Raw genomic sequence first — 26294 nt, forward strand, 5'->3', positions numbered from 1 at the left:
TGGATTGAGATGGAAGATGGGAGGTCCTGGGTTCCAGTTTGGTCCAAGATACTGCCTGGACGTAGGACCCTGGAGCAGGAGGGTCATAGCTAGAGTGAGTGAGGCAGGATCTGAACTCAGATCTTCGGAGCCCAAGTTCAGGGTTCTGGCCACTACAGGGGTGAAGCTGGGGAAGAAGAAGTTCTCCTCTCAAGATGTGCCGAGCAGACCCAAAGTCCTTTGCTTTCTGGATTCGTTTCTTCTGCTGACTTTGGGCAAAGATAAGGCAAGTCTCCGGGGCTTCAGACAAGGAGAACAGCCACAGCCGCAGAGGGACCAATCAGGTGCTTGGCTTGGCTGCTTTGTAGTCTCCCAGGCCATGATGTAATGGGAGCAGCGCATTAGAGAGCAGCCCTTGGCATGGCAGGGGTGGGGGTGGGCACTTAGCTCGCCCACCACCTTCCACTCCAGCGGGGCTTCTAATGTTGATGGTCTTTCTTTAGGGTTAAGCTTTTGTCTATTTTCCAGCAGAAGAATTCAAGATTCTGATTTTAGGGAAGTGGAGGCCAGTGCCCCGCCCCCTCTTATTTTCTAGAGGAGGAAAGGAATTCCAGAGAAGTTAATTGCCCAGAGTGGCACAGCCAGTAGCTGTTTTAGGCAGAACTGGAACTCAGGTCTGCCCGACTTTGCATTCTATCCCCTATGTGTCCTGGTATTTGTTACTGGGGCCCTCTACAGTTTGGCACTCTCGGACATAACACCAAGGCCCTACCCTACTTATGCCAGAGAACTGGAGGGGCTGTGGGGGTGGGGAGAGAATGTCTTTTGGGGGTTTCCTCCTATAAACTGTAGAACCAGCCTCTCTTCAACCTCTTCCCTCTCCCGGATTTCCCAAACACTACTTTGTGTCAGCAAGGAAGAAGGAAGTGACAGGACCAAGACGACAATGTGCTCCCTCTCCCCGAGATTAGACAGAATTCGAACTCTGGACCCCCGACTCTGGTTCCATCTCAGATGCCGGGAGGTCTCTGAGATCCTGCCCAGATCTAATAGGCGGTGGTCCAAGGATGGGAGCAGAGGGACCGGGGGATGGAGCGGGGAGAGAAGGGAGGAGGCGAGAGGGTGGGGCGGGGGTGCACCAGGCACGCGGCCGCTGCTGTTCTCTGGCAGGAGCGTGGGGGGGGGGAGGGGGAGAGGCGGGGCGAGGGGTGGGCCGAGAGGAGGGGCGGGGACACGGAGAACGAGCAAGAGCAGGAGGAGGAGGACCAGAGCCCACCTCCCAAACTTCCGGTGTGCAGCCCTCGGGCCGGAGCTGGAGGCTGCTCTGGGAGCGTCCGTGACCGTGACCGTGACCGAGACCGTGACCGAGACCGAAACCGAGACCGACATCCGGTCCGCGGCGCCGGGGCCATGGTGAAGATCAGCTTCCAGCCGCCCGTGGCCGGGCTCAAGCCCGACAAGGAGGCAGCTGGCGACGGGGCCAATTCAGAAATCCTCCTGCCGCAGAGCCTGGTGAGCTGGGGGCCCGGGGCTGCCGGGGTGACGGGAGCCAGAAAGGTGCCCCCCCGCGGGGGAGCTGGGCATCTCCAAGCGCCCCACTTAGCGCAGCCCGGGCTGAGGGCTTTGGGGATCCCTGGAGCCTGAAGGGAGCCCCTGATTGAGGGCACAATGGAGAGGAGCTGCTTGGGAGGCTCCCGGCGGGAGGGCTGGGCGCTGGGGGCGGCCGCCGCCGCTGTCTGCTCTTTCCCTGGTCCTGGGGAGGGCTGTTGGCCCCTCTCGGGTCGGGATGGGGCTGGGCGGGGAGGCTTATGTAAGGCGGACTGATCTGAGTGAGATGGAGCAGGGGGGCGCCTGAGCATATAGAGAATTAGACGTTCCACACTGAGCCCTCCCCGCGGGTCCGCCGTCCTTCCCCAAACGAGCCCCTCCCCCTCGTGGGGGTCGTTTTCTAGTAGACCTCTGGGCGGGGGGCGGGGCTCTGTTTCTTCCTCTGGTCCCGAGGTTGCACCGCAAACCTCACCATGAATCTGCCCCTCCCCCTCCTTCCCCTTCTCTTCTCCCAAGTCCTGGGGTGGGGGCTGGAGGGAGGAGGGCGGGCTGTGGGGTGAAAGGCGCCCCCCCCGCCCGCCCGCCTTCGGCTTCTTGGGCCGGCCCTTCCCCCGCAGTCCGCGCAGCGCCCCCTGCCCTCCCGCTGCCCCATCCTCCATTTCCCCGGTTGCCAGGACTAAGTGGCAAAGCCGGAATTCAGCATCGCGCCCCCGTAGTGGGCGCCCTCCCGGCCGGCTTCCCCTCCCTTCGCGGGAGCTGCCCGGAGCCTGGAAGGGGTTTCCCGGGCCCTGAATTCGGGTCCTTTCCTCCGCCGAGCCGGCTCCACTCTCCCGGCTTCCCGGCCGAGGCAGCCCCGGCGTTGGCGGATCTCCTTCCTCGAGGTCTCCTTGTCCGTCCCTGCAGAATGCGCCTCTTTTGCTCTGAAGCCGGGCACGTGGCCCAGCTCTCCTCTCCCTGGCTGGGGCGGGCGGGGATGGCCGGGCGTTAGGGCGCCCCTGGCTGCCCTCCCCCAATCAGGGCTCCTTTCGGCCGCTCCCGGTGGACGGCCCAGGCTCGGGGACCACCGGGAAGGCGCCATTTCGCTCGTGTCCTCCCCTTCCTTCAGCTCCTTTTCCGCCAGCTATCTGGCTCTCCCAAGGGCCCACCCTACACGTGTGGGGGAGCACCCTCTGGGTGCCCGGGGCCGGGCAGGAAGGCCCCTCCCTTCTCCGGAGCTCCTGGCCGCCGGCGGGGAAACCGAGGCCCCACCAGTTCTGTGCCTGGTCCGGCATCACACGGCCAGGAGGTGGCAAAGCCGGCTTTGAAGCTCCGGGTGCTCCGCTTCGAACTGAGGGCCGGTCTGGGAGTCGAAGCTGACCCCGGGCAGGGGCCCCACCCCTTCCGGACTCCGTTTTCTCCTCTGTTAAATGGGGACAGCAATAAGCGCCCACCTTCCCGGGTGACTGAGAGGATCAAATGAGATGATTATTCCCGGGGCCTGGAGGAAAGGGGAGGAGGGCTGGGAGTGCCCCCCCCTCCCCCCCCCCCCCCCCCCCCCCCCCCCCCCGCCCCAGCCCGTTTGTGGGAGGAGGAAGGAGGTCCTGCCCGCAGGGTGCTGAATATCTAATTCAGGAGGGCTCCAGTCTTCTCTGGCCTGCTTGGCGGGGGTCTGAACTAGGGCTGGGCTGTTTCCCACTTGACAAATGCGGGAGTAATGAAGGAAGGCTACCTGGAGGAGGAGGCGCGCTGTCCCTGGCACGACCTGGATGGGGCTCGGAGGAGCTGAGGGCTCCTGGGGATTTTCTCCGTTTTCTCCGATCTCTTCCTCTTTCCCCCCTCCCCCCCTGCTCCCTGGAGCTCCCGCAGGCCCAGCTCTTTGAAAAGATAAAGAAGAGCCCCTGGAGGGCTCCCTCAGGCCTCAGCGGGCTGCAGAGCCCAGCTGAGCCTTGCCCTCAGGGCCCTGCCTGGGCTGGAAGCCAGAGAGGGAGCTGGTGCAGCTGGCACAGGCGAGCTCCGGAGGAGAGGGAGAGGGAAGACCAGCTGGGTGAGGGGGTGGCACACCCGGAGGGAGCAGGGATGCCAGCCTTCGGTCTCTGGGAGTTTGGGGCCTGGAGAAGAGAAGGGGAGGAGCCCCCAGGGAGCCATTCATTCTGGGAGGGCTCTGCTAAGCTTTTCCTCAGGCCCCCGAGGGTGCCAAGGGGCAGAGAAAAAAGACAGTGGCCCAGAATACAGAGATGGGGACCGTCAGCCCCCAGGGCTCTTACCCTCCATTGTACCCAGAGAGAGATTGTACAGAGAGAGAGACAGAGACTGGGAAATAGAGAGAGAGAGAGAGAGAGAGAGAGAGAGAGAGGAGGGAGAGACAGAGACTGGGAAATAGAGAGAGAGACAGAGAGACAGACAGACAGAGAGAGAGAGAGAGAGAGGGAGAGAGAGAGAGAGGAGGGAGAGACAGAGACTGGGAAATAGAGAGAGAGACAGAGAGACAGACAGAGAGAGACAGAGAGAGAGAGGGAGAGAGAGAAACAGAGAGGGAAAAAGAGAGAGAGGGAGAGAGAGAGACAGAGAGAGAGAGGGAGAGAGCAGGATTTGAACCTAGAGCTTTCCATGTTGACTATCTTCCTCAGTATCCTTCTGACTTGCCCAATAATCATAACTCTACGAAGTCTGAAGACATTTCTATATGATGTAGCACAGCTATTGTCCCATTTTACATAACAATCAATCAGAAACATGTATGTCTTCCTCCAGGAGTCTGACTCTGTGAATCTGTTTGGAGTTTTCTCCGTGAAAATGCTGGAGCAGCTGGCCATGTCCTTTTCCAGTTAATTTGACAGATGAGGAAACTGAGGCAACATGGGTGAAGTGACTTGCCCAGAGTCACTCAGCTAGGAAGTGTCTGAGGTTAGATTGAACCCGGGAAGATGGCTCCCTGTAACCCTAGCTGTGTGCTGAGAGCAGAGACGGAAATGAACTGTCTCTGCCCCCATGGAGCTTACAATGCCCCCATTGGAGGGCACAGCTTGTCAGCATGGAAGTTCTTAGAGAAATGAGGAGACTGTTTGGGGGGGGTGGAGAAGCTGGGAGACACTGGCTGCTGTGGACTGTGAGCGTATATTTGGAGGTGGCTAGAGATAGAAGAGGCAAAGGGGAGGAAGGGAGGGCATTATTCCAGGCATGGGGCATGGCTTAGGCAAAGGCCCAGAGTTGGGAGATGATGTTAAATGGAAACTTTTTTCTTGGGGCTTTTGTTAATGAGGCCAAACTCAAGAGCAGAACATTAAAAGGAGTTTATTGAAGAACATAAATCAAGATGGAGCCATTCGACGGGCCCGAACAAAAGGTGGAATATTTCTTTGAACTCAGGCCTGTGCCACCTGTTGGGTGCACATCGACATTCAGGGTGGGACGTCCAGCTCTCTGACCAGGGAACGCCCTCTGCCCCCAGTGCCCATTGGTGAGAGCTTGGACATGTCCTCTGGTTAGTGAGGGAGATTGGACCGGTCGGCCTCTGAGGTCCCCCCAGTGGCTGGGCACGCTCTTCCCGGCTTTATTCCATCCTGGTTGGGCCTGGAACCCATCCAGAACCCCTGGAGGACCAGGACCCGACCCAGGCTTTCCTCCACTGGCTCTCGGGCTGCGTGGTGGTCCAGCCTGGGAGCTTGGAGGATGGAAGCCCCTTCTCGGAGGGCAGGACCCTTTGTGGTCCTTTGAGGCTGGGACTCTCTTGCGTGGCCCCAGGACTCCTGCTTTATTCTTTCCCAACACCCAGCCCGTGGGCATGCTCTGAGGGGATCCCCACACCCTTGGGGGCCACCATGGCCTTCCTGTATCATCCTGTCAGGGCTGGGAGTCCCTGAACACTTGTTTGCCTGCTATGTCCCCCCCCCCCAGGAGGCTTGCTGTGGCCCAGTGAGGTGTCCTGAAGGGTCCCCATTACCTGACTGCAGTGGTCGCGACTCCCCCTCTGCCTGGCCCCATGGGCGATGGTCAGCTCTCCCACAATTCCTCCCAGTGCTGAGCCCTTGGATCTGGGGAGCAGCCGCTTGTCCCAGGAGATGCCAGCCAACACGAGGGGCAGAGACTCCCCTCCCGGCTGCTCCTGCTGGCCCTGACTGGCTCCCAGGGCTGCCATCCCGACGTCTCTGTGCTGCCTTTGGGGAATATCCCCTCCCGGCTCCTCAGGAACGCTGCTGGCCTGGAATTCCGTTGGCAGCGCAAGGGACCCCGGCAGCTGGGCACGGCAGCATTTGGCCCTGGTTTCAGGGCCCTGGGCTGAGCCAGGTTGAGGGGCCCAAGGAGGGGGGCCCCTGGGAGGGAGAGGCTGTGGTGAATGGATGTGGGGATGGAGAGACAGAGACGGAGACGGAGGAAGAGACACGGAGATGCAGAGGGAGACACAGAGGCAGAGACACAAAGACAGAGAGAGAGAGAGAGAGACAAAGAGGGAGACACAGGCAGAGACAAAGAGGGAGACACAAAGAGAGACACACAGAGACAGAAACACAGAGAGAGACAGAGAGGGAGACATAAGGAGACACAGAGACAGAGAGAGAGAGAGAGAGACAAAGAGGGAGACACAGGCAGAGACAAAGAGGGAGACACAAAGAGAGACACACAGAGACAGAAACACAGAGAGAGACAGAGAGGGAGACATAAGGAGACAGAGACACACAGAGAGACAGAGAGGGAGACACAAGGAGACACAGAGACAGAGAGAGAAAGAGACACAAAGAGGGAGACACAGGCAGAGACAAAGAGGGAGACACAAAGAGAGACACACAGAGACAGAAACACAGAGAGAGACAGAGAGGGAGACATAAAGAGACAGAGACACACAGAGAGACAGAGAGGGAGACACAGGCAGAGACACAAAGACAGAGAGAGACAAAGAGGGAGACACAAAGAGAGACACACAGAGACAGAGACACAGAGACAGAGAGGGAGAGACAAAGAGGGAGACACAAAGAGAGACACACAGAGACGCAGAGGGAGACAGACAAAGAGGGAGACAGACTGCTGAAGCCAGTCCCGACACTGAGAGGAAAGACGGGCGATAGAAAGGTAGGGCCGGACGGCTGTGGCATAACCTCCATTCTATGATCGTCGGAGCCTGGTTTTTATAAAGATGTTTCAGGCCGGTCATGGTTTCCTTCCCAGAGGGCCCACCTGCTGCTGTTGCTGAGGGCCTCCAGCAGAGGCCGGGCCTCCGTCCTCCCTGGTCAGACCCCAACATCTCTTTGACCTTATCAAGAGACAGAGGAGGAGAGGGAGAGACAGACAGACAGACTCACAAATAGAACAGAGACAGATGAGACATTCGTGCCAGAGACAGTGAGGGAGACTCACACAGAGACCCAGAGTCAAGGACAGACACCCAAATGTGAGACAGAGGGCAGGGGGAGGGAGAGGGCCCTGAAGGACAGACTTGGTGTGGGAGACCGGCAGAGCCCAGCCCAGCCCAGCCCCCCTCGAGGGGCCTTTCCTTCGGGCTCCTGCATCTCTGACTTTCCTCTGCCTGATTGTTTGGGGGCCCTGAAGGGGGAGGAGGCCTTTGGGGGTGTCTCAGAGGACCCTGTTTCCCCCTAGAGCTGCCTGCCATCATGGGGGGCAGATTTTAGGCTCCTCAGAGACCCAGCCTGGCTCCCCCACCCCCAGGGCAGCTCTGATTTCGGCTCCTGGCCTCTAGGACGCCGCCTTTGTCTTTCATCCCCAGAGGATCATGGGAGGCTGATCAGGGCCCAGGGGCTCCAGAGGACAGGCCCTGGGTCCACTGGGGGGAGCCTGGAAGGAAAGGCCCATCAGGAATGACGACTTCAATCATTCGCTTAAAAATAAAAATTTATGAAATTGCAAGTAGGTTGGATCATGAAGTCAAATGGGCGCCCCGAGGCAGGAGTAAGCCGCCTCCCTGAGGACAGCTTCTACCCTCCTGACAATTGGGGGGGATCAGGAATGAGGCGACCTGGGAGGCCCAAAGGGATGTCTGGTGATGGCTTGTGTCCAGAGGCACAAGGGGTGACCTGCGGAGGTCGGGTGCCACCCGGTGCTGGGGGGGGACAGAGGGGGCGGCGCAGATCTGTGGTCATCGAGGGGAGGTTTCTCTCAGGGGTCTTAAAGGGATTTCCTGCGTCCCTCTTGACCTGGACCACTTGTGGAGTCTGGAGGTCCTTGGAGAGGCTCCTGGAGGGGCTTCTCTCTTTGATCCGGGGTTACCCAGCAGCACCTTCCATCGTTCAGCCTACAAGCAGGGTTTATTCTGCTCCTTTGGGTACGCCGAGCATCACACCGGGCTCTGCCCTCACGGAGATTCCGTTCCGTCTGAGCCGCCAAAGAAGAACGTGCTTTAACGCCAGAGTCCACGTTTCCTCTGGCAGGGCCTCGGCTCCCCCGCAGGGACCCCTTTTCTCCATGGTGGGGCCTTTGAGCCATCTGTGGCCATTCTGGAAGTACGAGACCGTGTCCACACTGGCCTTCTTGGGCAGTGAAGCCAGAGGATGCTGACTGGAGGGAGGACACGCCGGTCATGGGCCAGCTTCATGGAGAGGCGAGGAGAGATCAGGCTGGATTTCATCGTGGGCACAGAAGCCTCGAGAATCATGGTTTCATGGTCCAAGCGGCCATCTCTCTTTGGAGGACCCATGAGGGGCCCAAGCAGGAAGACCTCCATGTGCCAAGGCCAGAGAATGAAAGAGGAAAAGTCCACGAAACACTCGCCACATCCTGCCAGCCATATACATATACTTAGTATTCTACGGATATAATATAATGTATACTTAGTAACTGGTACTTAAATATATAAATATATATATTTAACCTTGATCTTCCACCTAAGAGTCAATACTGTGTGTTGGTTCCAAGGCAGAAGAGTGGTAAGGGCCAGGCAATGGGGGTTAAGTGACTTGCCCAGGGTCACCTGGCTGGGAAGTGTCTGAGGTCAGATTTGAACCCCGGACCTCCTGTCTCTGGGCCTGAGCTGCCCCCACAAATATATCTTGACACTCAGTGTGTTCATTTGAAGATGGGCACACAAGAGGTCAAGGGAGTCTATCCAAGGTTGGAAAATGTGGGTCAGGACCTCGAGATGGAAGAGAGCTCTGTAGCTCCTTGGAGGGAACCCAGAGCAATATCGCAGAAACTTAGATTAGATCTTTCAAAACAGGAAGGGACGAGACGTGAAGGAGAAGCTATTTCAGGATCTCAGACAGAGCAAAGGTCGAAATCGAAGCCACATTAGATAATGGTTACAGTCAAAGAATACGGTGTTTGCGGTGGCAGCCCAGTGGGAAACAGCCAAACATTGAGCCTGGGATGAGACGGATATTTCTTAGCGAAAGCTCAGTGCGCCTTGGCTGGCGGAGCCTTATTCTGCTGAGCGGCCCGATGAAGTGCTACGGCCTCACAAAGCCATGACGTCAAATGGAGAACGCTTAGAAGCTATCGAGAGTTGGTCCTGACATCTTTTGTTGTTCAGTTATTGCAGTCGTGTCCCATTTGGGCTTTTCTGGATAAAGATCCTGGAGTGGTTGGCCATTTTCTTCTCCAGCTCATTTTCCACAGGAGGAAACTGAGGCAAACGGGGTGAAGTGCCTTGTCCAGGCTCCCACAGCTCGTGTCTGAAGCCCTTAGTTAAGCCAGATGAGTCCAGAGGCACAGGAAGGTGGGACTAGAAAAAGGAACACAAATGGACACAAAATGAACAGATCTGCCATTGTTGACTCTCGTTGGTCCGACAGGATAACCATGTTTGCCTTCCATCACCTCAGTACCTAATGCACTTAGGGTAGAGAGCTGGTGGCCTGCTGGGCGGCTTGCTTAGCTTGACCCAGAGAGAAGAGCCTGGGAGCCTCATTTTAGAGGTTCTTAGAAATATGCTTTGTGTCCTGAGATAAATCCTTAAAGATTCCCCCACATGGGAAGGGTTGCAGAGGATTTTTAAAAATCGGAAGGATGGTGGACAACGATGTCTTTTGGGCATGGCCTTCGGGGCCTCCTCTAGGTAAAAGAGACTTTATTTAACTCTAAATTTTAGGGTCAGATAAAGCTGTAAAGAGACTAGAGATCTAGGAGGGCAGCTAGTCACAGAATCCCCATCGCCTAACGCCTTAGAACCAAATGTAGCGTTGGTTCCAAGATGGAAGGTGAGGAGTTTAAAAACAAACCCAGAAAGAACCAGGTCAAACGTGGAAAGTTGGACACAGAAGGGGAAGAGAACTACTTAATAAAGCAAGTCAACACTGATTACTATGTGCCAGGCATTGTGTGGAGGAAAATGGCCAAACCCAGGCCCTTCTCGGGAACTCACAGTCTAACTGGAGAGACAACCGTCCCGCTATTTGGGTGGCTTCCTGGGCTCTCTCTTGAATGATAAGCAAAAAACTCTTTGTAGGCTGAAAGTGCTGGTTTCCAGGGGCCTCCAGAGCTGGGGAATGGCTCTGGGATAGCCCACAAGGCTTTGAATTTGGGCCGATGACATCCAGCTGTCGTCCAATGGCCAGCTGCCCCAAGTGAGAAGAGACTCAGTCCCAGGATGGCCACCACAGAGGCAGGAACGTTACAGCCACAGCAGCCCCTAAAGTCCACCTGCTAAGGTGCAGGGAGTGGAACTTCCCATGGACGTGATCATTGGAGAAGGAAATGGAGCCATGCTGGGGCAGCAGGTTCTGGGGATCTTGGAGGTCTCTGTACAAGTCTGAGCACAGACAGCAATCGACGGCAAGGAAGCCCTCTGGCTTTTGTTCAGTTTTTGCTCCTTACTCACCCAGTCCTGAGCCAGAAAAGACCCCAAAGCCACTGAGGCCACCCCCATTTCTCCTTTGCTGGCTTCCCACACTTCACTCCAGCTGCTGGGTCTCCCTGGAATACTTCTACTTCTCTGGCCTCTTCATCCCCTTCCCAGCTGTCCTTATTTCTGAACTTCCAATCCAGGTCCCGGGGTGGGTCTCTCTTCCTCCTCACCTTTTTGCCCTGTTAGCATGCTGAGAGTATCTCCCAGGAGGTCAGCTCCTTGAGGGCAGGGGACTGTTATTTGTTTTCATTTGATTTCTCTGGCCTTAGCACATACCTCACCGGCCTTTGCCTGGTCTAACTCGATTCCCCTTCTAGTCATAGGTCTAGTTCGATTTCTGTTTTCCAAGAATCAGTTTTATTTATTGTTTGAACCCATGCCATGACTGGGAAACTGGACCACCTCTATCTATTGCTTAGAGACCCATAACTGGGTGCCTCGGTGAGCCTGCCTGGAAACTGAGTCAGACCCAAAGAGTGATGCCCCTCTCAAGCAGCCCACATGGTTCATTTGCAAACTGGGTCAAACAGTTACTTGACTGAGTACAGACACTTGGGGGGAGACTGTGGGGCTCCTCATTTTCTGATTTCAGGGACCTGACCATTTGCACTCCCCTTCCCAGCTTGGAAGTCCCTCCCCATGGCCCAATTTTGCACCCTGGCTAATTGTTTTCTTGTACTTTATTGCTCTTATTTGATTCATTGTTTTTAATACAGAAAAATCGACCTCACTCTACAGTCAGGATCTTTGGACTGAATGGGGCATCCATTGGCCCATTTATTATGCCTGTTTTGCCAATAAATTATGTAGCTCAGGCTGTTCCCTCAGTTATTATTAATTATCCACCACATTCATTTGACAAGTGAGGAAACTGAGACCCAGGGAACCTCAACTGCTGTCTAGCTGAACCAACTTGGTTTGAATATGGAGCCTTTGGCTGGGCCGTCCAACCCCCAAGGCCCTTGATAGTGGCCATCCAGCCTCCTTTGGTTAGCAAGTTTGCCTGGACTTTGAATGGAAAGTCGGGCTTTTAATTCCCAGCCACTGATTGATCCCAGTTTATTTCTCTTGGGCCAGGCAGAACGTCGAATCCCATTTCCTCTTGGCAGTTCTCCCAAAGTTTGCAGGCAGCTCTCAAGTCCCTCCCAACAGGATCACCGCGTGCCTTCTCTGATACTTGTGCTGTTTGGGTGGCATCCTGAACCCCTTCCCTTCCCCCCATCTCTACCGATTGGCCCCTCCTGGATAGGTTACAATTTAGGGATTTAGTGGGGCCTCTGGTGTGAGGAACTCCTTGTGGCAGTCATCATAGCTGCTGGCACTTCTAGGAAATCCATTTCTCAATTGGAGAGGTGCCTGGGCCTTGAGGTGAAGTACCCTGCCTAGGGTGACTGAGGCAGTCTGCCTCAGAGGTAGCACTCTGCTAACTGAGGTCTCCCTTCTCAGTTCCAGGCCCATTGCTTTTCTAAAAGTGGTTCCTGAAGGGCAGTTGGGTAGCTCAGTAAATTGAGAGCCAGGCCTAGAGACAGGAGGTTCTGGGTTCAAATGTGACCTCAGACACTTCCTAGCTGTGTGACCCTGGGCAAGTCACTTGACCCCCATTGCCTAGCCCTTACCACTCTTCTGTTTTAGAATCAATACATAGTACTGATACCAAGATGGAAGGTGATAAGGGTTTAAAAACAAATGGTTGCTGGAAGGGGCCACTGTGGCTTCACATAGGATCAGAACAGGAGCAATCCTAATCTTTGCTCTGGAGCTCTCCTGTCCATACTGGTCAGACTACTGTGTAGATTTCGTTGGAATCGCTTTCTTCCTTTCTCTATTGGGGGGGGGGGGCAGATATCAAAGGGTCTGGCTTGCCTGGTTGTGGGGGGAGGAGGAGAAAATGAGCCTGGCCACAAAGGGTGGAGTAATGGCAGGACACTTCATGTAGGGCTTGTGTGTCAGTGCCCCTTGCTCAGGGGTTCATGCCGATCTTCTCTGTATTGGTCCAGTTTGGGTATATGGGCTGAAAGACCCGAATGCAGTTCTGTTTCAGATCCTGCAGCTAGGCTGGCGACTTGTTTCTCTGTGCCTCAGTTGTCCCATCAGTAAAAGGAGAGGCTGACTCGGTGACTTCGAAGGTCCTTTCCCCTTGATCTTAGAAAACCAATAAAAGGGAACTAAAAAATGCGCATTCGTAACCAGCCACGTAGTTACTCTTCTCTAACACTGACAGGTTACATAGTTTATAGAGCACTCGGCTCCCACCAGCTCAGTCAGGGAGACAAATGTGCTGCTCTCCCGAGTCTGGACCTGATTTCACAAATGGGGAAACTGATCCCAAGGGAAAGCGCCTTGCCTTGGATGCTGACTGGCCCGGGAAGTGTCAGAGCAGGCTTGGTTCTCTTCCGGCTCTGCTCTCACCCCTGAGTCCCTTAAGGCAACCTCGGAGAGTCTTTGCTTTCTGTCACCAGGCCGCCTTTGGCTTCTTCTTGAGCTTGGAGTCCACTAACGCTCCCTGGGAGCCCCAGCCCCTCCCTGGTCCCTCTTGTATGGATCTGTGTGGAACTCTTTATTTAAAATGAACTGGAGGTGCCTTTCCCAGCCAGGTGCGTGTGAGCCCTGGGAGGTTGTACTACCTCATGGGGAGGGGGCTGAATTTGAGCCGGGGGCGGGGGTCCATCCCAGGCACGGAATTCTAATTATACTCGGGGGAGCGCCTGATCTTCCTCCACCTCTAAGCCCGTGGAGGCGGTCTGGCCCTGGCCATGGTGCTGAAAGTGGCGCAATCCTGCTCCGCGCCCAGGCCCCCTAAGGCCGCCGGCAGAAGCGAAGGTGGGTTGCCTTGACGTGCTTCCTGTTGTCTAGCAACCAATTAGAGCTTCATTAGCGCGGAGTGCGTTTGGGCATTGTTCCGGAGCTGCTGCTCTCTCTGGGCTCCGGGGCTCCGGTGAGTTAACGGGGCGGTTCAGCTTGTTGGGCCCCAGCATTGCCCAGTCGTCTCCCTGTGTTGGCTGAGCTGGAAGGGGCTGGAGTGGCCGAGTCTCAGCCGGGCTGGGCTTGGGAGGCTTTTGCTTCTACCACCAACCCCGAGGTGGACTGGAGGCGCTTTGCAGGGGCGAGGGTTGCCGTGGCAACTGGATGCAATTGTCTTCTCTTTGTCCAATGGGAGCCTGGAAAATGCTTGCCTGGCGCTGAACCTCTGCTGGGGGGGGGGGGGGGGGCGCTTCTGGAATGCGCCCTGGGGCCACACAGGCTTGGCTGTGCTGCGTGTTTGCCAGCTCTGTCTCAGCTGCTGGCCTCTGGCCCGGCTCTAGGCCCGGATCCGCTTTGCTTCTTGACTGACTGCAGACAGTGACCGAGCCACGGAGTCTGGGAATTGGAAAGGACTTCGGGGGCGGTTTGGGTCAACCCTTCCCTGAAAAATGCTCCCCTCGCGGACGTTTTCAGTGTGCTGTCCTCCAGCTTCTGCTTGGAAACCCGTTAGGAGGCTATAACGGAGCAGCCGGAACGAGAAATGAGGAGGGGGAGGCGCTGGAAGAAGGAATGCTCTTAATGCCTGGATGTTGGGGGTGAGGGAGAGGGAGGAGCCAAAGAGGAAGGGGGGCTTCCACTCCTAGGCTGCTCATTCCTCCTCGGTAATCACTTCTGGTCTTTAAGGCTTTCTTCGCCCCAATCCCAAGTCTGCCTCTGCATCACTTCTAGTTAAGTCACTAAAAGAATGACATGAGGATTTGACTTGATTTTTCCTAATTCCCCAACTTCGTCTTTTAAAAATAAAAAATTTTTAATTGAACTCTTGTGTTTTTTTATATTGCTTACACTTCCTCTCCCCCTTTCCAGAGTCATACCTTATAAGGAAGATGAAAAAAAAAAGAATAGGGGGCAGCTAGATGGCCCAGTGGTTTGAGAGCCTAGAGATTGGAGGTCTTGGGTTCAAATTCAGCTTCACACACTTGACCCTGAGCCAATCACTTAACCCCTTTGCCTAACCCTTATTGTTCTTCTGCCTTGGAACCAACACACAGTATTGATTCTAAGATGGAAGGGAAGGATTTAAAGATGAAAAAGGAATCAAGAAAAATGAGTAAAACTGATCTACATGTTGAAACAATCTGAAAAAACAGGTGGTGCCACTCTGTGCTCCTGCAGTGCCTTCTCTCTTCTTAGGGGACTCACGGTTTGCTCTGTGTCTCTCCTACCTGAGTTTCTAAGCCATTCTGGAATTTGCTTGTAGAGGGGAGGCCGCCCAGGGCTACTCTATGCATTACTGTCCCTGTTGGAGATGCAAAGGCTACCCTCCGGGAGCTTACCTACCAAGTCCCTGGGGAGGGTGACTCCTGGCCAGGAGCTCGAGGCCGCCTGGGCCTGGTCCCTGGGTGAGGCTTGGAGCCCGGAAGGGGATGGACTTTAAGTCTCTTCTACCATCTCTAGAGGATTCATACTTTGCATTTACTCGGAGGGCACTTCGCGGCTGTGTTCCGTGTGTCTTCCTTGGGGATCGGCCCCTTGGTAACCCCAGAAATGCTGAATTGAAGTGAATTGAGCTGCTTCGCTCCTGCCTCATCTCTGATTTGGCATCAGGCACGAGTCCTCCTGGGCCAGGGCCATTTGTCTCTGAAGTCTAGGAATCTGGCGCTGAGCGGAGTGACTGCTGCTGACTCTTCCGAGCTCCTTCCACTCCCCCACTTCCCGGGCTGAATGTGCTGGGCCATTTCTGCCCTGGAGTCCCTTAATGAGTACAAGTCCGAAGGGAGAAATGTCCCCTAAGGGGATGAAGGGGCTCCCCGGAGTGGGGAGGTCAAGTGGTCCAAATCCCTTGTTTTTATAGATGAGGAAACCCAGGCTTTGGGAGGGCTGCCTGGAGAGGCACCGCCGCCCCCACTGATGCTGGGTTCCATCTTGGATTTGGGCATTATTGGGAGAAAAGGCAGCAAGAAGGCCGGGGCTGCAGGCTCTTACTCAGACTAATTCAGGGAGGGGAGCCAAAGTCCAAATTCGAGGCCGAGGCAGTCCTCCCAGTCCTCTCCCAGCAGCCTTCAGCAACGCTCTGGTGCAAGCCCTCCTCACCCCATGCCTGGCCTATTGCCAGAGCCTCCAGCCTCTTCCCTCAGCTGACTGCCTCCCTCCGCTCCAGCTGTGGGGCTGTGGCGGGGCACTGAGTCCCTTCACTGTGTGGCTGTTTTCAGGAAAGGCATCCTGGGGCTGCCATGAGCTGTCAGCCTCCCCTGAAAGCTTCCAGCAGGCTCAGCCTGGGGTTCTGCCCTCCTCCAGGGCTTGCCCTGCAGTGACCTTTCCTGGCTTGTTCCCAAAGCCTTGGGCAGCCTCAGCTCTGAGCTGGCCCCCCGGGGACCCTGGAGGGTGAGGTAATGGCCCAACGGGCAGATGTGAGCCCAGCCCTTCCCTTCCCTGAGGCCGCCTCTTGAGGGAGAGTTTAGGCCTCTGAGCTCCCTCCTTCCTGGTCCCAAGCCTGGCCATCCCAGCCTCCTTCTGGGTGGGGAGGGAGCCAGCAGCCTGGGATGGCTTTTGCCTTGCCCAGGGCCCTCTCTTGGCTTCCTGTACCACCCTGGTGGGAGGAGGCAGCCCAAGATCTCCGAGGGGGAAGGAGAAAGGCTGCTCGGAGGCGGTTGCCTTGGGGACGGGAGCCCAGGGAGCCAGCAGCTGCCAGAGGCTCCAGGCACTGGCTGTCAGCGGGGCATCCTTGAATTCTTTCCCTGTCTTTAACCCCTAAAAATATCTCATATATCGGTGTCTGGGGGGGGGTAGCTGCCCCTCCAGACTCAGGGCCCATTCAGCAGGTCTTCCTCCCCCAAATGCCCGGGGCTGCCAAGTGGGGGGGGTGCCCGCAGGGCACTTATTGTCCAGGAGCTTTGTGGGATGGCAGTGCCAGCCTGAGGGGAGAGAATTCTCGCTCTGCCCCAGACCTGACTCCAGGAGGGGGCTGGGCTAGGGGTGACCTTAGTCAAGTGACTTTCTCCCCCCCCCCATTTCTGTCTCAGTAAGATGAGAAGCTTGAAGAGACCTCAGACACTGGGCTCATCCTGGTCTAAACTTATGCTCCTACGTCTATCTCGCCAAGGTGCTTTCCCCAATGAGAGAGAGGCAGTGTGGTCTGATGGATAGAGAGCTGGCTTTGGAGACTGGAAGACCTAGATTCAAATTCTTCCTTAGCCCTGCATTGGCAACGTGATAGTGAGCAAATCACTTAATCTCTGAATGTTACTCTGTACCCAGTGGCCACCCATTTCGGTTTCAAACTAACAAACAACTAAGTGGTGCAGTGGCTAGTGTGCTGGGCTTGGAGTCAGAAGAGCTTATCTTTGTGAGTTCAAACCCAACCTCAGACGTTTACTAGCCTTGTGACCCTGAGCAAGTCATTTAACCATGTCTGCCTCATTTTCCTCATCTGTCAAATGAGTAGGAGAAAGAAATGGCAAACCACCCCAGGATCTTTGCCAAGAAAACCTCAATGGGGTCATTTGCACTTTGCTTATAGAAAACTTTTCAGATCCCGACTGACTCCCTCATCAAATTTATTATTTTTAAAAACCTTTACTTTCAGTCTTAGACAGTGTATTGGTTCCCAGGCAGAAGAACTTTAGGGGCTATAGAGGTTAAGGGACTTGCCCAGGGTCACTGAGCCAAGAAATGCCCAAGACCAGATTTGAACCATCAAATGCAAAATTGGTCCCTTCCAGCTTTGTGTCATTTGCCTTAATCAATGTAATTCAGAAAGATATTGCATAGCTCCTAGCCTAGGTGGGATCCCTGGGGCACTCACTAGGGACTGATCTCCCTCTAAATAGATATGTAAGGGGGCAGATGGGTAGCTCAGTGGATGGAGAGTCAGGCCTTGAGACCGGAAGTCCTGGGTTCAAATGTGGACACTTCCCAGCTGTGTGACCCTGGGCAAGTCACTTGACCCCCATTGCCTAGTCCTTACCACTCTTCTGCCTTGGAGCCAATACACAGCATTGATTCCAAGATGGAAGATCAGAGTTTAAATAAATAAATAAATAGATAGATATGTAAAATGAGGGAAGTTGCAGACTGGCTCTATGGATGCCTGAGACAATAATCCCTAACTATCCTTGGAGGGGTGAAGGACTTGGTGTGGAATGCTGCTGTGCTTTTAGGCACAGCCTCTGGGTAGACTGTTTTGTTCCTTGGTCTTCCTTTATAACAAGAGAAGACTTACCTGTGTCCGTGTCTGTGTCCGTGTCCATCCCCACATATCCTTGCATTGTCTTATGAGTGGATCTTCTATATCTGGGAGTGCTTCTTCCCTCCCTCTCTTTTTAAAAACAAATCATCATTTCTTGAAATACTAGATTCAATTAAAAACAAACAACAGTTTAAATAAACTTTGGAACAGGGATCTCACATTAAACAAAATGGTAGCCATCCCTTGCCTTGGGGAGCCTAGTGTGGGAGTCTAGACCCAGCCCAGGAAGCATTTAGAGCCCCACCACCACGCATTTGCCAGAGCAAACAAAGCCAGGACTAGCCACACTCTTGCCGTCCCCTAGGTTGTCCAGCCCAGACTATGTAAATAGGGTGGTGGCAGTTTTCAGCATGGAGTGCCATCAGCAGTGGCTACTCTGGGCCAGACCAGGTCACTGCCCTCTGGACATCCCTCCTTCCCTTCAGCATCCAGGAGCTGGTTTTGCACATTTCAGATGTCTCTGGATGCTCTTTGTTATTTCCAAAAACTAGCAAGAGGATGGGACAAACCAAGCCAGCGATAACAGGATCCCCATCCCTGATTCAGCATTTTAAGGTTGGCTTCTCTTTTGGTCTTGAAAGCAACCCCTGTGAGGGCATTTTACTAAAGAGGAAACTGAGCCTCATTGAGTGAGGTCCAGGCATTTATGAGGTTTTGGCTAGGTGCCCTCAGTGCAGAGGATACTAGAGAACCACTGGCCCTGCCCTTGGGGAGCTTCCATTCGAATGGGGAGCCTGGACATGAGTAGGTATAAGAGAGGAGACCCACACAGGAGGAAAGTGCCCTTAGAGAGGAAGCCCCCTAACAGCTCTTCAAGCGGCTTGTGGATAGATTTTGATGGTGTTAGCTGTGCTCGGGACAGAGAAGGGGGCACTGAGAAATCACTCAGTTTTGGGGGGTTCCCTCTCTTTTGCTTCCTCCAAGTAGCTATTATCCTTTGACTTACCCAGTCACTTATAGGATGGGGATGGGGTTTGGCAAAGGACTCTGGACTGAGAGTGAGGAGATCTGAGTTTGAATCTTGACTCAGCCTCTAGTAATGATGATAGTTGGTGGTTGTGTAGTACATCTAAGATTTGAGCTTATTTTTACTTTTTTAAAACCCTTATGTTCCATTTTAGAATCCTAGGCAAAAGAGCGGCAAGGGCTGGACAATGAAGATTCAATGACTTGATCAGGATCACATAGTGAGGTCAGATTTGAACCCAGATCCTTTCCACTCTAGGCCTGGCACTCTATCCACTGCTCTACCTAGCTACCCCCAAAGTTTGAGTTTCTATACAGTGTTAGATAATGCATAATTTGGCTCTGTGGGGCAGATGCTATTATTATGCCTGTTATACAGATGAGGAAACTGAGAGCTTTAATCAGTTTAGTCACTCAGCTCCGGATTGGAACCCAGGCCCCTCAACAGATGCTCTACTGAGACTGAGGGGGGATCCAGCTGACTTTTTTTCTCCTTCTCTTCTAGGAGGAGGGGTTGCCCCCTGGCTCCACAGCAGCCCGGAGGAATTTGATCAGCAGCATGTTCACCCTCACCACCGGCATAGTCCTCCTCCTGGGCCTCCTCTTGGCTTCTGTCTACATGTACAGGCACTACTTGATCCCCCAGGTAAGTGGGTCCAGGGCCTCTTCTCTACCTCTTCCCCCACCCACCACTATAGATCGAGATCTCTGAGCATTCAGACATAGTCAGGCAGGGGCTCCCTCTTGCCTCCATTTACATATTTACAACTTATAACTATTTATAGGTATATATTTTTATAATTTACATATCAATTATAAAATCCTCAGCCTTCTTTAGTTTGGGTCCTCCCCATTAATTACTCTTTCACAAACTCTGCTCTAGTCAAGCTGACCTGCTCAGGGTCCCCTCTGCAGAACATCCCATTTCCCACCTCCATTCCTTTGCATTAGACCTGCCCCTTAGAATAAATTACCTTATTCCTGCCTTCCAAGTCAAGGAATCCCAAGGGTCACTGCCAACACTTGAAATGGGTTTACATTCCTGAATATCCCTAAATTATTACATTTTCCCCTGCACCCCCTCTTTCTAGCCCCAGTTATTTCATATAATAGAGATTAAAAAAACCCCCAAACCTAACCCTCTGTCTTAGAATTAATACTATATGAGGAGAGGGCAGGGCTAGACTATGGAGGGTTCAGTGACTTGGCCAAGGTCCCACAGCTAGAAAGCATCTGAGGTCAAATTTGAACCCAGAACCTTCAAGTCTTTAGTCCCAGGCTCTCAACCCCACTGAGCAACCTAGCTGCCCCTGTCTCAGTTTTTAAGAGAACTGTTCAACCAACTTAGAACTGGTTTTTGAGACCTCACCGAAGTCTGGGAAAATGGGGCCATTGTGGGTCTTAGTCCTCTCCAAGATGAGGTTGACTCAAATGAATTTCCGAGAAGGAAGTGAACCCCATCGACCCTCCCCCCTCAGTGTGAACTCTCCTGGCTTCTCAGTGGCAACTTCCTCAAGTTCGCCTTTTCTCCACCTTCCCCTTCTCCAAACTGAGACACCCCCCACCCCCGCCTGCCCCGGGGTTGGGGCACAGTCCCCCATGTTCCAAGGACCAGACATGACTCAGACTTTCCCCTTAAGGTTCCTCTTTGGAGACCTCAGCTCCCACCGTGGGTCTTCCCCCTCCCCCTTTGTGTAGAGTCCCAGGGGAGGTGGGGGAGACTTGGGGGCTGGCCCCCGTGAGCAGATGGGGAAGATGAACAAGAGAGACCCACCTCTGCAGCCCAAAGGACAAACACTAAGCCGGGAGATTCTGCCAAATACTGAAGGGCTTGAGGAGGTGGAAGACCCAGCATTGGGTACACTAGTGTGTTTGAAGTTGGAGGGCCGGGTTCAAATTCCATCTTTTTCCCTTATTGTCCAAACGGACTTGGCCATAGAGCTCATCCCCTCCAAGCCTCCATGTAGATTTCTTCTGGGCCAGGGAGGGCGATGGGTCAGTCAGTGTTTGTGAAGGTTTCACGGGGGTGCTGAGGGCATCGCCACGAGAACTAGACCGTCTCTAACCCTCTTCCCATCTCTGTCCTCCTGGTCTCTTCCAAGATCTCTCATGAGCCTGAGAACAACATATTCACCTGTGGGGTCATCTACAAGGACTTCCTCTCTTCCCCCTTCCACAGTCATCTGGAACTTCAGGAGAACGTGGAGATCTTCATCAAGGAGGACTACGAGCACATCAACATCCCTGTGCCTCAGTTTGGGGGAGGGGACCCTGCTGACATCATCCATGACTTCCAGAGGGTAAAGGCTTGGTGGCGGGAGGCAGAGAGGCTAATAGGGAGCAAGGGGACCTCCCTGGGGCGGGCATTCTTTCCACAAGAGAGGATCAGTAAGATTCCTGTGGCTTTAAGGAACAATGGAACCATGCCCATGTGGTTCAGCTACTGGAGAATGCTAGTAGTTTCCTTCCATAGAACATGATGGTGCTGGGCCTGTGCTGGTTTGTCTGGGAAATGAGCCGACTGGGCCGAGGGGCCCTTCCTGCTCTAGATCTTTGGTTCTGTTGTATGGAGTGATTTCTCTCAGCCTCAGTTTCCCTCTCTGTAACACGAATGATGGTCCAGCTCTGATATGCTATGACCAAGTCGTGCTTCAGTAATGGCGCTAGATGATGTTTCTTTGCAAGACTTTATCATGGCTAGAAAATCATTTACAGGAAGAAAAGAGGGCTGTGTATGACGCGATGTTCGACATGGTAGCAGCAACAGCATCGTCCCACTTGTCTCTGGCCTCCTGAGTGCATTTTTAAATGCTTCATTGGTGGGAGCTGACTGTTATAGCGAGGGAGCATCTTACGGACAAGCTCTCTCGAGCCTCCAGGAGGGGGTGCTGTGCACTGGTCATGCCTTTGTAGAGGGGGGCCCCAGAGGCCTCTAGTCTCACTCCCTTGTTTTGCATACGAAGAGACGAAGGACCAGAGAGGCTCATGGGAAGAAGAGCCAGCTCGCCCAGTCCCCTCAAGTAGCCTGTTGAAGGGTACACAAAGAGTAGGCTCGGGGGTGCAGAGGCCTTGGTTTGAGCCCCATCCTTGGCCTCTAGAGATGCCTGGGGAGGGCTCTTCCCATTGTGCCTCCTGTGTGTCCTGCTCTTAAATCACAGGCAGGACTGTGGGTTGCTTCCACTCACCACTGACCCTGACTGTGACGGAGAGGCTGGGGGTGGTCCAGGCTGCATAGCGTGGGGTGGAGGGACAGTCGGTGCTGGGCTGGGAGCCCCTCTGCAGTGCCCCGCTTCCTCCTGGTTTCCAGGGCCTGACTGCCTACCACGACATCGCTCTGGACAAGTGTTACGTCATTGAGCTCAACACCACCATCGTGATGCCCCCGAGGAACCTCCTGGAGCTGCTGGTGAACGTGAAGGTGAGTGCCAGGCCCTCCCCTCTCCCAGGACCTGGGAGACCTGGGAGATGAGCCCACCCTGCTGCCTGATAACCCTGTAAAGCGCCCCTCTTGGAGCTCGGCGCCCCCTCCCTCTTCCACAAGATCCAGCCTCCTGCTTGCCTTTGTGGTCCGGCTCCAGCCTAAGGGCAGAGCCATCCTTTCTGCTCATGCACTCCCTATGCACTGGCCAAACTCATCCGTTGGCTATTTTCTTTAGACAAATTGAGATCTCCAGCCTCCACGCCTTGGCACAGGCTCTTGCCCCATGATTGCAATGTTTTCCTTCCTCTTGAACTTCAGCTCTCATGGAACATGGTCACTTCTTTCATCATCAGGCTTCCTTTAGTCCTCCCTGGGGCTGGCACCTTTCCCGAGGTCCCATCCCCCACCTCCCAGACCTCTGTGGATACTTTGTATTGACTTGGCTGTGTTCCCGTCATTCCCTGACACAATGTAAGCTTCTGGAGGGCAGCCAGTCTGGGTTTTCACCTGTGAATGGAGGCTGAGAAATTGACTGAAATGAGTAGAGCTGAAGCTCGTGGACTGAGAGCCGTGTGCGTGGTCCCTGTTGTTTCAGAAGGGGACCTACCTGCCCCAGACGTACATCATCCAGGAGGAGATGATCGTCACCGAGCACGTCAGTGACGTGCAGCAGCTGGGCTCCTTCATTTACCGCTTGTGCCGTGGCAAAGAGACCTACAGACTGCGGCGGCGCACCACCAGGATGCGTAAGAGGCTTGGGCCAGGGTCCCAGGGGTCTGCCACCACGCAGGGAGCATCCCTGATGCAGACGGGCTTGAGGCTCCTTACCTGACCCAAAAGGAAGCAAAGAGCCTGGACTGGGTCCCATCATAGTTCTCAGAGGTTGAGAAGAGATCTTAGAAGTCATGGAGTCCAGGGGCTCCCTCATGTTACAGATGGGGACATTGAGGCAAGAGACATTCATAGGTTCAGAAGGGACCTGAGAGGTCGTGCAGTCCAGGGGCTCCCTCATTTTACAGATGGGGACATTGAGGCAGGAGACATTCATAGGTTCAGAAGGGACCTGAGGGGTCGTGCAGTCCAGGGGCTCCCTCATTTTACAGATGGGGACATTGAGGCAGGAGACATTCATAGGTTCAGAAGGGACCTGAGAGGTCATGCAGTCCAGGGGCTCCCTCATTTTACAGATGGGGACATTGAGGCAGGAGACATTCATAGGTTCAGAAGGGACCTGAGAGGTCATGCAGTCCAGGGGCTCCCTCATTTTACAGATGGGGACATTGAGGCAGGAGACATTCATAGGTTCAGAAGGGACCTGAGGGGTCATGCAGTCCAGGGGCTCCCTCATTTTACAGATGGGGACATTGAGGCAGGAGACATTCATAGGTTCAGAAGGGACCTGAGAGGTCATGCAGTCCAGGGGCTCCCTCATTTTACAGATGGGGACATTGAGGCAGGAGACATTCATAGGTTCAGAAGGGACCTGAGGGGTCGTGCAGTCCAGGGGCTCCCTCATTTTACAGATGGGGACATTGAGGCAGGAGACATTCATAGGTTCAGAAGGGACCTGAGGGGTCGTGCAGTCCAGGGGCTCCCTCATTTTACAGATGGCTCATTGGTCCCAGAGAGAGAAAGTGTGCTTCAAGGTCAGCCCAGGAGTAAAGCGCTCCAGAGCTGGGATGCCCACACAGACTGACTTCCATTCCATTCCCCCCAGTGTCCCAAGTCCCTTCTACAGGGAAAGGGACAGAGAGAGTTGGGGGAGCTCAAGTGGTTCCTGTAGCACCCATCTGACCAGGGATCCCGCCTGCCTCCAAGGAGGTTATGCCGATGGCCTTTACGCCACCCCTCCCGGGCCAGGGATTGCCATGGGAACCGTGTCCGACTCGGGTCTCTGATGGGAAGAAGAATCCGTTGGGGCTAAGCTGAGCTCCTTCCAGCTCTGGGGCCAGGTTCCCGCCGCCAGCCTTTCCTGTCCGGCCGGCCCCGGCGGCCCTCCGGGTCCGTGTTCCGGCCGCCTCTTCCTGGCTCTGACCGGGCTCTCCGTGTGTGTTTTTTCAGGCATCAGCAAGCGGGATGCTGAGAGTTGCCACCCGATCCGACACTTCGAGAACACGTTTGTGGTGGAGACGGTGATCTGCGAGCAGTAGCGGCCCCTCTCCTGGCCTCGCCCCACCCTTCGCCCCCTCCCTCCCGTGGCCCCCGCTTGGCGAGCCTTCCTTTTAGACTTTTCTTTGCCTGGCCTGCTTCCCCTGCTTGTACCAGCGCCGGCCCCGCTGGGCTCCTGCTCTACCTCCCTGTGTCTCTTAGCGGTGCCGGACAGTAGCTGGGGGGGGGCAATCTTGATGGGAAACGAGGGTAAATGGGACCCGAGCGCCCGGCGCTGAGGAGGCTCCTAGATGGTCCTTCTGCCGTGAGAAGGACACGGTCAGACTAGAGACAGAAGTCGCTTCATCCAGTGTCCTCATTTTACAGTTGAAGAAACTGAGGCTAGAGCAGGCTGAGCTGGAATTTGAACTCAGGGCTTCTCCCCGAAGCCGCTGCTCTTCCGGGGTTCCACAGGCAGTTGCCCCTCTCTCCCTGGGAGGGCCAGAAGGCTTGTCCTGCCATCTTGGGGGTGAGAACGGGGCCTAAATAAGGAGCACAAGCCGGCTGAAGCCCGGCCCGTTTCTGCCCGGCACCCTTGGGGCAGAGAGGGCGGCAGGCTGGCCGTCCTCAGGGAAGGGAAGCACAGAGCATTGGGCGAGGACGATCTGGCCGTGCATCAGAAACGTGGGAGGGGGCCAAGGCTGGCAGAGACCTTGGCTGCGGGGTGCTCCCCGGGCGGCCAGGGTGGGGAGGGTACCCGTGGGAGCCTGTATCAGAGGAGGGAGCCCAGGTGGCCCGAGCCAAGCCCTGGACCCGGCTTCCCTTGGAGTTAGGTGGGAGTTCCTGGCGCCATGTGGAAAAGGGAGGCGTGAGGGTGGGGGGGGATCCGATTCGGTCCGGCTTTCACTTGGGACTCGGTGAAAAGGCCCGAACGAGCTGGTAGGTTTCTCCCCAGCAGCCTCCTTGCTTTTAGGAGTCCTCCTTTCCCCTCCCCCCCTCCCCGACCCTTCCTCTCCTCCCCCCACTGGGGGGTGTCTTCGTCCTTGCCTTTGTCTGCATGATTTCCTGGTCAGTTCACTAAGCAGCCCGCACCCTCCACTAACAAGGGCCTTGACCGTTTCTCCCGCATTAATCTAAGCATCCAGCCCCCCCCCCCACCTCCCCCGGCACCCCCTCCTGGGATGGGTCTCCCAACGCTTTGTATAGTTCATCTGTTCGAGGAAATGCTCTTAAAATAATAAAATCTTTTACCTCTGACGGGGGTGTTTGCTTGTTGGGGGCTGCTGGGGCTGGGCCGGGGGCGGGACTTCTTCCTCCCCTCAGGTTCTGAGCCCCAGGAATGGGAAAGGAGGGACATGGAGGGGGGCTCGGGACCCCTGCCCAGAGATGGTCACTCATGGCTGGAGGAGCAAGGCGGATGGGCCCCAGCTTGGGAGAGTCAGAAAGGCTCATCTGAGGCTCACAACCTGTCCAAGGTCACACTGGAGCCCAGATCTGAACCCAGATCACCTGAATCCACATTTTTTGGTCTCACCTCGGAGAGAAATGGCACATCTTTGAAGGCTGATCTTCCTGAAACACACCTCACCATGTCACTCTCCTTCCTCAAGAACCTGGAGTGGCTCCCTATGGCCTGGAGAGGAAAATGAACTTGCCAGGGTAGTTCTGGGCTGCCTTTCCAGGCTCATCGGCCCTAACTCCTGGGCCATACTCTTCCCTTTAGCCCAGCCTGGAAGGTCCTCCCTCCTCAAAGTCCTTGCTCAGATGGCACGTCCCATAATCCCGTAGTGGTGAATGCTCACCTACATGCCCCTGCCATTAGGTCAACTGAGTGCAGTCTGGCCTTCAGGGGCTAATTCATTTCCACTCAGCACCAATTGGATCTTGGCAGAAGGAGGTCAGAGCACCTGGGTCCCAAGGGACCCACAAGCAGTGTACTGCTTTACTCCTCGTCCTTTAGTGCTAGCTGGGGGCTCCATACAGCTCCCCAACCCTCTTCCCCCCTGGACTGCCTAATCACAATCACATGATAAGGTTCCAACAGGGAGGGCAGGACCCTTGGGTGCCATTGAGCTCAACCCCCTGATGTTACAGGTGAGGAAACTGAGGCCCCTTGGCTTCACTTGAGCTTCAGGACCACCAAGAGTTTTCCTCTCACCCTGGTCCCTTTCCTATCCTCTGTATCTTAAAGGCTCCCTCTCCAGAGCTGCAGGACTTGCCTAGAGTCCCCATTCTTGCTCCTGTATCTGACAGTTCCATCCAAATGTAACCCCTGTTTATTAAACACCTACTGTGAAGACTGGATTGTAACAATG

General features: G+C 55.0%; 1 protein-coding gene across 1 annotated transcript; it reads left to right on the forward strand.

The window, feature by feature from the left end:
* Window positions 1-1172: 1172 nt before the first annotated feature.
* On the forward strand, window positions 1173-25236 carry ITM2C (integral membrane protein 2C). The gene is made up of 6 exons (XM_007485850.2): window positions 1173-1491; window positions 18976-19116; window positions 20573-20770; window positions 21778-21888; window positions 22487-22637; window positions 23953-25236. Exons 1-6 carry the CDS (start codon window positions 1390-1392, stop codon window positions 24039-24041), a joined length of 792 nt encoding a protein of 263 aa, XP_007485912.1. The 5' UTR covers window positions 1173-1389; the 3' UTR covers window positions 24042-25236.
* Window positions 25237-26294: the final 1058 nt, after the last annotated feature.

Source organism: Monodelphis domestica, chromosome 2 (genome assembly GCF_027887165.1).
Source record: "Monodelphis domestica isolate mMonDom1 chromosome 2, mMonDom1.pri, whole genome shotgun sequence".
In the NCBI taxonomy this organism is placed as follows: Eukaryota; Metazoa; Chordata; class Mammalia; order Didelphimorphia; family Didelphidae; genus Monodelphis; species Monodelphis domestica.